The sequence below is a fragment of the Felis catus genome, chromosome C1, assembly GCF_018350175.1.
Source record: "Felis catus isolate Fca126 chromosome C1, F.catus_Fca126_mat1.0, whole genome shotgun sequence".
Taxonomy (NCBI): Eukaryota; Metazoa; Chordata; class Mammalia; order Carnivora; family Felidae; genus Felis; species Felis catus.
This window is the reverse complement of record NC_058375.1, coordinates 68,763,533-68,775,656: the sequence shown is the minus strand read 5'-3', so window position 1 is coordinate 68,775,656 and position 12,124 is coordinate 68,763,533. Positions and strand designations below refer to the sequence as shown.

At 33.0% G+C, this 12,124-nt stretch overlaps 1 protein-coding gene across 37 annotated transcripts in view; it reads right to left on the bottom strand.

Moving 5' to 3' along the window:
- The window catches only part of ADGRL2 (adhesion G protein-coupled receptor L2), a 623,946-nt gene that overhangs the window by 11,619 nt on the left and 600,203 nt on the right, over positions 1 to 12,124 (bottom strand). For 20 of the 37 annotated variants that reach the window (XM_045036067.1, XM_045036070.1, XM_045036072.1 and 17 more), the window contains 5 exons: positions 11,910 to 12,119; positions 10,751 to 10,971; positions 9,353 to 9,419; positions 1,029 to 1,120; positions 158 to 202 (listed from right to left, as the gene is read on the bottom strand). In XM_045036067.1, the coding sequence (XP_044892002.1) occupies positions 158 to 202; positions 1,029 to 1,120; positions 9,353 to 9,419; positions 10,751 to 10,971; positions 11,910 to 12,119 (635 nt within the window). The remainder of the gene's footprint in view (positions 1 to 157; positions 203 to 1,028; positions 1,121 to 9,352; positions 9,420 to 10,750; positions 10,972 to 11,909; positions 12,120 to 12,124) is intronic. The other 17 variants (XM_045036078.1, XM_045036085.1, XM_045036081.1 and 14 more) reach the window with 1 other exon arrangement.

The following is a 12,124-nucleotide window of genomic DNA, read 5'->3' as shown; positions in this document are numbered from 1 at the left end:
GCAATTAAAAAATAAAGGCATATTATAGTTTAAAAATACTATAGCAAATTAGATATTCCAAAATAATTATAAAAATTAAGGGCAATTCATGATATTGACGGATTTGTAAAAAATATAAATCATGCCATAAATTTGTTAATGTAGGGTTCTATCTTACCCAGGTAAGTCCGTATTATAGTAGCCATCACAAACACGGTAATTACTGGTGGAGATGAGAAGACAGAAAGAGGAAAAGGAAGAAAAGAGAGAGATGCTAAAGATTAGCTCTCTCTCTTACCATGCAACATGCAATGAAGCTGGCACTGACCTATCTAAAACATCTAATTGCTTTTTTTTAAATTGCCCTTACTATAGATCTGCCATTTTTTACATTAAAAATATATCTTTCACAATCCCATTATAACCAACTTGAATAATACCTCCTCCAATTTTAAATTAACTCACATTTAAAAGATAACCCTTAAAATGCTTCCATGAATGACTTAATGAATCAACAGCTATCAATTTTTTTTAATTAGATAGCATTTTCCATGGATAGGACATTGTAGTTTTTGTTCAATATTGAAATAAAGTAAACGTTTCTTTAATTGCCATGAAAACAACAGATAATCTCCAAGTTAACAACAGTAATAGAAAAAATTATTTTAGGAAAACGGGATTAGAAGTAGAAACCGCTCAGAATCCTTAAATCAGGAAAGCCATTTAACAAAACAAACAATATAATCATATCAGCCATGCAAACAGGAACATCATTTTGAACTGCATTTTAAATTCAAATGAAATTGCTACAGTGATATGGAATTTCCACAAAGCTACCGAAACAATTTCTTGGCTCTAGATGAAGACAGAAATTATTATCTAATTTTTGACCAATGTCCGTGACACGGTCAACGTAAGGCTCAACCTTGATCAGTAAAACATCATTCTGAATAATTTCTACAGTTGATAGAAGGTATTCATGTATTCTCTGTGGAGAATATCTTTCACTTAGTTTGTCAAGCACTAGAATTAAAATACCAAATACTTACTTAATGTTTTCCAACCTGCTAGAATCTGGTTTCAAAGTGTTTGAGTGCTTCACCATTTTGCATAATGTGATCACCAGGAAGATAATATTTAGCTGTTACAACAAATAAAGAATTAGACACCATAACCGAAGAGTAAAAAACGAATCCGTTTTTGCAAATACACTTAATGAGTTAATGCAGTTAAGTGTCAATGACACGAGTACATGGTGGACACGGACTCCATTTTACAGGCAATGATCAAGTTGAATCCCCCCCCAAAAGAAATACTCTGGCTATGTATGATCGATTTGTTAACAGATCGTCTGACATGAAATCGCAACCTCATTAAATCAGCATCATTTGGTGACGACTAAATAAATTAGAAAACCTAAATTAGTTTCTTTAGCTAGAGGTACTCCAGGGCCTAAAAGCCATCTAATGGAAACACTGAAGTGAATTCTTTAGAAGGGGCATTTACATCATACCATGTAGCTTCTAAGAATTGCTGGACTTGGGGCCCTAAGATGCAGCTGAGAGTCTAGCTTTTGATTTTGACTGATTAAATGAGGACAGTAACATTTGCACAATCTATTTGTAAGGTAATTGTGAGGCTCAAATGAAAGAAAACATGGAAAATGATGAAAGAATATCCGTTAGTTATATAAAGTAAGATAAACTTTTAAAATATGTATATATTTGCTATTTAACTGTTAAAAGCCATCAGTCCTTTTTTCCTTATGCCTCTCTATTGTATGGACGTAGGTAAATTCTGAAGAAAGGCTATTTTGAGTTCCTCTAAACAGTGTTAGAGTCCCTCCAAACACTGAGCTGTGCAGAGAAATCGAAATGCAAACAAAAGCAAACTGGGGAAGATGAAACCTGACAGGGAAGGAAGGCTTGGGAGGTCAACATGAGCGAACTCAGAAGAATAGACATGTTTTGACTGAAGACAGATAAGGGTTTGTAATTTGCATTTGCTTCTACAGAAACCTGGAAGAACGCTGGACAGAGAGAAGGCAGCTCCATTCTTATGCTCCAAAAATAGAACTTAAAAGCTTGATCACTCCTGGATTTGACATTTTATTCACTTCAGATTATTACTTTTAGAAAGACAAAACAAAGTTATATTTTGTGAGCTTTACTTGGCTTACAGAGAGTGCAAGCAAGCCCAAATGGAGTATTCAGAAAAGGACAAACAGGGACAAAAGCAATTCCTTGGTGGTAAACACTCAATATAATTTTGTGATAATAACATGATCATTTTTACTGAGTCACAACACCATCTGATAAAGTGATAACATTATTTTACTCATTCATCACTACTTCTGATTTTATCATTAGGAAAAAATTACATAGGCCAATCAATAAAATTTCCAAGCCCTTCCTAATGATGAGTTTAGGAACAGAGTGAAGGCTTTAATCTAAGCTGTTTATCACTCATTTTGTCAACTGTGCCTTATTATTTCCCTTAGAAGTAGAATTTCCTCTTAAGGGATAAAATGAGGTTAATGGGCATAATTTGCAAGTGTTGGCAGATAGCATTCTATCGTTTCATGTTAATTACTTAACATTAACAAAAGAAGGACAAAAGAAGCTCTCTGTTTAAAAAACTATTTAAAAATTAATTTATTAAAATACTTGTCTAGAGAAAAAGCAAACCGATTTGTAGAAACATTTTTCTACCTTTATATTCTGACGATTATTCCAGTTGGTCACGATATAAGCAAATGGTTTGCATTTTCACGGGCAATTCATTCAACAAATATCTATTGACCCTACTGCTCCACACAAGAATGTGCTTACTGTATTGTGGTTAAGACACATTTTCTTCCTTTGAGAAATTAGGGAGATCCTTTTGGTAGTACGGTAAATATCTGATTTAGTTTCTAAAGAATGATGGTACAGTATATCTCTAATTTTTTTAAAGGCAAAATCAACAGTGTTTTTACTCTTTATTTTAAGCAAGAGTACATCTTCACTAGTAAAAGTAGAGAATAGTTACAAATAAGAATGCTACGTACCTTAAAAACAAACAAACCAGACCCCAAATAAACACAAAAATGTATGCAACTCTTAGGAAAGAGTTGCAGATTCAGAGTTAAAATCCTTTAAATCTCTCAACCCTTCTTTTTTTTTTTTTTTCAACGTTTATTTTTATTATTTTTTTTTGGGACAGAGAGAGACAGAGCATGAACGGGGGAGGGGCAGAGAGAGAGGGAGACACAGAATCGGAAACAGGCTCCAGGCTCTGAGCCATCAGCCCAGAGCTTGACGTCAACCCTTCTTTTTGAATGTCCTCATAGAAACACTGATTTCTTTCACCCCATAATTCTGCACCCGGTGCTGTTTCGTCCCTCTTCCTTTTCTTCCACAATTTCCTGAAGCACACAGGGCCCCAGTTTGATGTTCATCACTTTCTGAGCATGTTAATTATTCCCTCAGGAATAAAATAATAGTGGTAGTAGTAGTTAGTAGTAGTACATGGCAGGAAGGAAAAAAGCTACCCACTATAATGCATAAATTAGAAAAAAAATAAAGAATGTGAATGTGAAAAGATATGGATGTATAAAGGATTGCTATTAAAGGAAAACGAGTAGAAAATGTGAAATCTTGAGGATGAACACATCCCAACATATTTTTCAATGAAGACAATTAGACAAAAATCTGTTATTTAAGAAGTAACACATTTTCCAGTAACACTGGAAATGAAAATGAAATCTACCTATAAAAAATAGAATTAAAGCTTAAATGTGATACAAAGCAGGGCGCCTGGGTGGTTCAGTCGGTTGAGCATCTGACTTCAGCTAACGTCATGATCTCAGTCCCCCCTCTCTGCCCTCCCCTGCCTGTGCTCTCTCTCTTTTTTTTCTCTCTCTCTCAAAAATAAATAAACATTTTAAAATATATGATACAAAGCCATTTTTTTAAAGACTGAAGACTAACCAAGTTGAATGTGACACAGAAAACATCTCTTATTTAATCTTTAAGAAACAGAGTGTTAGCTACATCTCCCCTTCCTCTCTCCTCATCTTACTGAGGTTTTTTTTGTTAACGTATGTGTTTAATGCTTCTTTCTAGTTACAAATATAATACATTCAAAATAAATACAAGTTCGGCAAAATGGGAAAACCAACAACAACCCTATCTATCTATCTCCAGAGGTAACAGGAAGCACTTGGAGAGCCATGTTACATTCAGAGAGGTTAAATGCCTTGCCAAAGATTACTTAGCCACTATAATGTCAGTGATGAGATTCAATATACTGTGCACAGGCTCCACAGTCCAGCATCTTTACAAACAAAACTGACCAATTTATTCTGGTGAGAAAATTAAGAGTTTGCTAGCAAAACAAAATTAAACTAGCTCTGTATTTAACAACAACAAAAAAAGGGTTCTACGTCTATGAAGAGTAATCCATTTTAGAAATCACTGAAGAGTTGGTGAATGAGTTGAAGATAAACAATAAGTAAATTAATAAATAAATTACAACTTCAAAGAAATTCTGAACACAAGAGGTATGCTGTTCAAATGACTTCTCCCTGATTGGCTTGCTAGAAGAACTATTTCTCTTTTTCTCTGTAAAACACTGCTGTCCCATAATCAGCAAATGGCTACAATGTCCACGTACTTCTACTCCCACGAGACAAATTGTATATCTAACACTTAGTTCTATTTTCTCAAACCTGTTTGTGTTCTACTCACATAGCTAAACATCACACAAACCCATAAAACTGAGTCTAAAAAGAGACTGTAATTTCTAACATTCTTTAAGTTAGTGTTTTAAAAAGATGTCTTAAAAATGAATCTCTTTAAAAACAATTAAAAATATCAGAAAAATAATCATAAAATCACAGAAGGAGTTTTGCACTCAGATTATTTCAAAAATGTCTGAGTTCTCCAATTAAAAAAAAACTAAACACAAGAATCATAACCAATGCACTAATATTTAGGTGCCAAGAAATTTATAGTTAAAGCCAATACTAATTTAGACTTCGAAATATGACTTGAAAATATACAAATAATGAGGGAACGGTACCTTCAAAGTGACAAAATACCATCATTTCAAGACAAAGTAGTAATGAAAAAAGGCACACTAGACATATCGTGATCTACAATATAAAATGGCCAAAAAAAAAAAAAAATGCTAAGTGTAAGATACTCTCTTTTCCCCAGTTCCACACTAAAAATAAAAATCTCACCAACAATGTATTTATTAGTCCTATTAAAGAAATGAAAAAGATACTTATGTCATTTAGGTATTGAACATTTTAATATACTATCACCAAAATGGATGACAGTGAAATCCTTTCTGGAATTAAATAGAACGATTCCTGAAGTGTAAATAATTTTTTAAAATGAGGTTTTAGAGTTCTCTTCTGTCTCCACTGCTAAAAAAAAAAAAAAGGTAAATATATTTATTTTTATAGAAAAAATACTGTTGGCTGTGATCTTTTTCAGGAGGTGATACAGTCTTGATAAGAGTCATGATTTTGTACAGTAAACTATTTCAGTAGATGTTTTTCCCCCTCTCCCTTCTCCTTTCTTGTTCTCTTAAAATGTAACTGAGAGAATCAGAACAAGAAATTGAAGGGCAGATAGAAATATCTCTGATTAAATCTATCATACACAATAGTCACTTAAAGGCAAAAGAAGTTAGTTTCAGATGAAGTACCAACTGCAGATCTGAGTTCTTCCTTCTTTGCATTTTCCTCAGGACATAAATGGCTCTTTACAGCCATACACTTCTGTGTGTGTGGGGTTTTTTTTTCCTGATTAGAGTAAGGGATTTCTTTCTCCTCACTTTTATTTCTTCCCAATTTACTTTCCTGCATTTGGTATGCATTTAAAAAAATAAAAGAAAAAAAAAATCCCAACCATCAAATGGAATTTCCCCTATTTCTTCCTGGAAAGCATAACAAAAAGGCAGCCCTTCACGTGCTGCTCTTGTTCCAAATTCCAATGGAGCCACTTTCTGTCCACTTGCTTTTTTTTTTTTCTTCTTTCTAACATAAATACTACTAAGTTTAAACATAGTACAGATTTTGGGATAGTACATACTTTGATGCTATGCATCAGTGAGAAAGGAAAGAGACAGAATTAAAACCGTGTACACAAAGATTTGTCTAAACCTGGGAAGTGCATGTCATTTACTCAATCATCCACATAGAAGCCACTAGTGGGCACAGTATTAGGGCTGAATTATATAGTGTATGTCAACCCATTAGCCTAAATGCCCATACTGATGATTAATTTTAGAGATGAGGCACCGATGAGGAAACTCATCCAGGAATTAATCAGATTTTAACTCTGCTGTGCGTGTGTGTGTGTGTGTGTGTGTGTGTGTGTTGTGTGTACACACGGGTAAATAGGTAGATGGATATCTCTTAATAGAATTCTATGTGGAAGAGACAGCAAGCAAATTCAGAAGAAGCACATTTTTCCTACTCAGCTAAATAACCAAATGGGGCATTCCTTCTCTTCTAATGACAAATAACACACTTTTACCTATCTCTAAACAATAATTTCATAAATTATTGTATAAATAATCTGCTAGTATAATTTGCTGATAAAGTTCTCCACTTAATGATACGGCGTAGCTAATCATCACCCATATGGATGACACAAAGGTACAAAGAAGTTTAGAAAAAGAATAAGGTACCACCGGTTATAGGAGCCCACAGTTTGTTTTACAGTCGTCAGCCTGCTCAATTGAATCACATCCGTCTAGGCTTAGCAGCTTAAAATTCATTCCACAGCTTGCAGTGCTGACATGGATATGATAAGACAGAAGAACAGAAACACCACTCTGAAGTAACCTAACTGAACTGCACATGTTCTGACCCTTTTTGTCCTCCCTGGAGCTTTTGCTACCTGGCAAATGCAACTCTAAAACTGCACTTGTATCTCCAGATCTTTGCTGTTAGCCAAGCAGAAACCTATTTCTCCCTGGGACTAGCAGCCGGAGAGGTGTTCTCTGAAGAAGACTTCTAAATGAGTGTGTGAGCTGAACTCTTACTGAACTGAATTAATTATTAACGATGCAGATGGAGCTGTCCAAATGATAAGAACAGCTCCTGACGTGTCATGATCCAAGCTTTCATTAAACCATTTCAGGCATACTAATGGTTTCCCACTGCTCATTACTTACAAGCACTTTTCTCATAGATATAATAACTCTAGTGCCTGTAGGCAAGACAGTCTATAGAAATACAGAAGCAAGGAGTTTTATCTTCCATAGCATGTTATTTTTCTTCATAGAACATTATTAAAAATGTACACTTATTTAATACTACTAAATTAAATGGCTTCAATTCAGAAAAGTTGGAAATGCAAAACTATACTTTCCAGGAATATTGATAAGTAATTTTTGTTGTAAGAGTACTCTTTCAAAGGGTAGCATACGATATAACTTGTATTATTAAGATTTGTGTCTGAATTGACTTTTAAATATCCTTTATCATCAGGATATATGTAATATAAATATATTAATATTCAACAAATGTGCTGTACAATCCTATCATATCATATTTCAATTTAGGTCACATGCAAGATGTTTTACCCTTCTGTATCACTCTGTCTCTCTGTGTTGGGATAATTAGAGGGCAAAGCAGTTACAGGAGAATTACTCCTAGGATCTGTACTGTCAAAACAGCTAACTGCTGTGTTTTTGTTTTTGTTTTTAAGTTGGGAACACTATTCCCAAAAGCCCTTCACATTTCAACCTAAATTATTTGGTACAGGGTAATAATGACAACAAGGCTAATAAATAATAGTAGGCTCACACTGTAGGTGGGAAATATAATAAAATGTGCTTTACCCATTTTCTTCCTAGAAGCTGACTATATGTGAACATTAAAGTCTTTAGGCCAAGTGACAAAGTTAATACTCTAAAGTCAGTATTTATTTTTAGATAGAAATAAACAAAACTGTAGCACAACAGAAGTGAACACATGATACTTTTATAGACCAAATACCCCTCAAATGGTCTCTACGATTTTCAAAGTATCAATATGTTTACCAAGGGCTCAGGGGAAAAAAGAGAAGTCTTTAAGGATCATGCCACTTCTTGTCAGCTGTTTACCATTTATTTTAAGAATGGCTTAGGCTATGTTAACTTAAACCAACAACAAAAACTGGGGCAATCATTTGGATTGAAGAATTCTGGTGAGAAGTCAGCTTTTCTAGGAACACTTGAACATGTTTTACTGGTTTGATTCATACAGGCATTCACCTCAAATTTTCATTTTGCTTTGTATGGTGTATAAAATAATTCATTTGAAGGACAAAAGTACATACACTTGAAGTAGTTTTGAGTTTCCTTCAACTACTAAAATTTTTTCTCAATTTTATGAAACACCAGTTAACTACAGAAATATCCTAACAAGCTCATTTGTGTCATTTCTTTTAAAGAAGAAAAAAATCCTTAAAATAGGTACTTAAAAGATATAGGCAATATTTAAACTTGTTTATGTTTCCTTTTCAAAGTTTTAAGTCCAAATATTTTAGCTACATCCTTTTATTTCAACTATATTTCAAATATTTGACTAATGGTAATATAAGCAGTTAAACACTTTAATGTCACTGAACTTGTATCAAATTTATTATTTTTTTTATATTTCTTAAAGACCAATATTTTTATTTGGGATTTTAAACTCTTAGAAAAATAATTTTATTTCTAATGAGTTTAAAAGTGATTTAATATTCATGTATTAATCTCAACTTAAAATCTTTTTGTTCCCCCACAAGAATTTAGGGTATGGATATTTATTTAAAAGTACTAAATTACGTGGAAATTAATGTAATAAATATTAAGCTAATGTTCTTTCAATTCCATAAAACATCCATTTAATTTATAAATGCCACATAACTTGGTACAGGGCTAGTATTACAGGTTTTGGAGACATAACTTCCTGAACTAAAACTCTTAGCAAAAAATTCACTACTCAAAAACAAAATATACACTTCAGTTATTCTTTACTAATTGTTAAACTAGGCTCAAATCATGTGATCTTAACATGGCTTATATATAGATAAATTTTACATGGCTTATATATAGAGATAATTTTTTTAGATTATGACATCACACTGTAGCAAACTAAATTAGATTAAAAAAATTACTTTTTAGAGGAAAGAGGATTTTTCAGAAATACTACTAATCAGAAATATATAAACCCTCAATAATGGTATAACATTTAAAATATACTTTATAATTTTACCCTGTAGGCTAGATATGTTTATAAATCTTTGAAAGCATAGATAAATTAACAATGAAAGCAATTATCCCTGTTTCAATAGCACTGCTAAAGCAGCAAACTAAAAATGAAGGGAAAATAGAGTCTCCTTACCAGAATAATGAAGGTAACTGGTCCAATGAAACTCCATATAAAATAGTTATCAACATGAAGCCAGCAACTATTATGAAAAGAAAAGAGTATGTATTAAGTAGCTTCAATGGATCCTCAAAATTACAAAAAAAATAGAATTTTAAAAATCTATCAAAAACTATCTTTACATTTGCTTTTGAAAATTTACTTATCACAGGTAAGAATAATTTTAATAACTCTGAGTTGGCTTTGATGTAAACAGTAGTAATTTATTTACTTCAACATACGGTTTTTCATTTCAGTTTTAAATTTGGTAAAGGCATACATTATTATGCTTGTATGGGGAGAAGAATAAATCCCACAACACCCAGTCCCTGATTCATAAGATCTCTAACTTCACTAAGAAAAACCTGAAACTCGATAGTCCAAATCGTCTCATTATTTTTAAGTTCTTATCTTCAAAATTTGCCTATCAGATCTGTATCTGAGATAAAGCGCTTAACCCTATGGAACATAACAGACAAAATAAAATGTTCAGCTGCTATGTTTGTTTCAAAACAGTACAGCATAAATATAATACCTCAACTGGGAATGGATGAATACGAGATAAAAAAAAAAATCAAAGCATAGCACTCATCTAGTATTAGAGTAAATGATGCATAAACTTATTAAGACAGATTTTACTTAGTGGTTCATTTTTCATATAACATTGAATCCCCACTGAATTTCTTTTATTTGTCTTTCATCATCTGTATAGTCAAAAAGCTTTCTTTAGTCCAAGAAATCTTTATATAACTAATTTTATCAAAGGAAAAAATAAACAGAATTGGAAGGCAAATTCATGCCTCTAGCAAATAAAATCCTTAGAAACATGGCTATGTCTACCTTCTGTCATTTTCCATAAATATCTATATTTTTTATAAATGAAAGACAGTGACTTATTTTAATCCTTTCAAACTGCCTGATAAAATATTATCAAAGTAGAACATATGGGATGGAATGTGCTACTGTCACAATTCAGAACGAGAGTTAGCTAGAGGGTCGGCTGCACAAAGAGAGCTAATGAAGCATTAGGTTAAAACTGAGTAGTTAAACCTGTCAGATGCTTTAAGTTCAGAAGAATTTTTACTTAATATCTTTCTAAGGCCAAAAAGTTATTTACTTTTTCAATTTGTTTCAGGTCAATCTTTTGTGTTAAAAAGAAAGTCCATAATTTAGAATCTGCCTCGCTAGAGTACAAATCCTCTGAACCTAGAAAATTACAAAAGACTTGATTGTAATTTGTGCACGGCATGCCCATTCTCTTACCAATAAAGCTTTCAGATGCTATTTTAGTCTGTCAGGGCCCCTCACTGACAGCTAACAGGCTTTAAAAAATTATTCACTTGAAAAACACTCAGGTCGCTTGCAATTACTTACGCTTTTTCTGTTCCATAGCTCTTATAGTCAATAGCAGCTGAAACCCCAACCACTGTGGCAGGAAACAAGTAACCAGCAACATAATAATATTTCTTCCTTGAATATTCACTTTCAAAAACTTCAACTAACATTAGGTAGAGCTGTACACCTTCTAGGCACATCCAAGCAAAAGCGGCCAAAAAGAAAAAGTGTAGTAGTCCTGCAAATATTGGACAAGCAATCTGTAAAGGAAAAGAAAAAAAAGCACAAAAGAGAACACATGAATACAGACTACGCCAAAATTACACAATATTCACTGATAGTTCTCACTGTCTTTAAAATAAACGTTAAAGAAACCACTGTTTCTTTAAAAAAATTTTTTTTTAAATAAATGGAAATGAGTTCTAAACGCCAAATTTGAAGAGTTTAGTGCTTATAGGATATAAGGCCAGGTGTGCCAGAAATTTCATCACTGGAAGATATAACTATTTTTAGTGAAATTTAAGTGCAGATAAGAAAACATACCTTAATTTCTCTTCTAGAATTATCTATTATTAAATCAGAATATTTTACGTACGGATTAGTTGCTCCATAGATCTTTGGAACAGTTGTTCTAAATAAAATATATTACTTCTATTTTTTTCAATAACAGAATTTAAAAATTCACTTTAATGATGAATATCCTGGCTGTGATTCCTAATGATATTTTCCTGTCGTATGTGAAGCATTCTTAAATTCATCCCAGCGCAGATGGATAGAGGGTAAAGCATTAACTAATTATGAAGTACTGACACTGAGACCTCATAGTGATGAACAAATTGCTAGAAGATGAAGAAATGCTCACTAGTCAGAATGACTCCATAAGCAAAGTGAAAATGGTAAAAATAGGATTTTTTTCACGTCAGTATCCCTAGAGCTCTTCTATTCAAATCACATGTCTTAATAACAACCCAGAAAAATGCTACTGCGCCTTGATACAAGAAATGAATTAACTCACAGTAATAATACTTAATGATTGCAGCACTCTCTTTTAATTTGTTACAAATTACCCTCCAACATCATCATCGTCAACTATATTAAGTTTACAAGGTCAAATATCAATATCGACATCATGTGTGGATTCACACCTGTTGTAGTAATTTTCAGAGATCCAAGGGCAATAAGCTGAAGGGGTGCTTACCATGTATTTCGTCTTGTCAATGCCTATTAGGAAAATAAATTCCGCAATGAAAAGGTTGATACAAAGGTTCTTGTGAATAGTATTGCGGTCACTCTGTAGGCCACGGAAAAAGCAGAAGGTGAAGATGCATATAGCCAGGCAAACAAGGGAAATGACAATTCCCACCCAGGTGATGACGGTAAGGAGTAATTCGTGAACTCCATCTTTGTACTGAA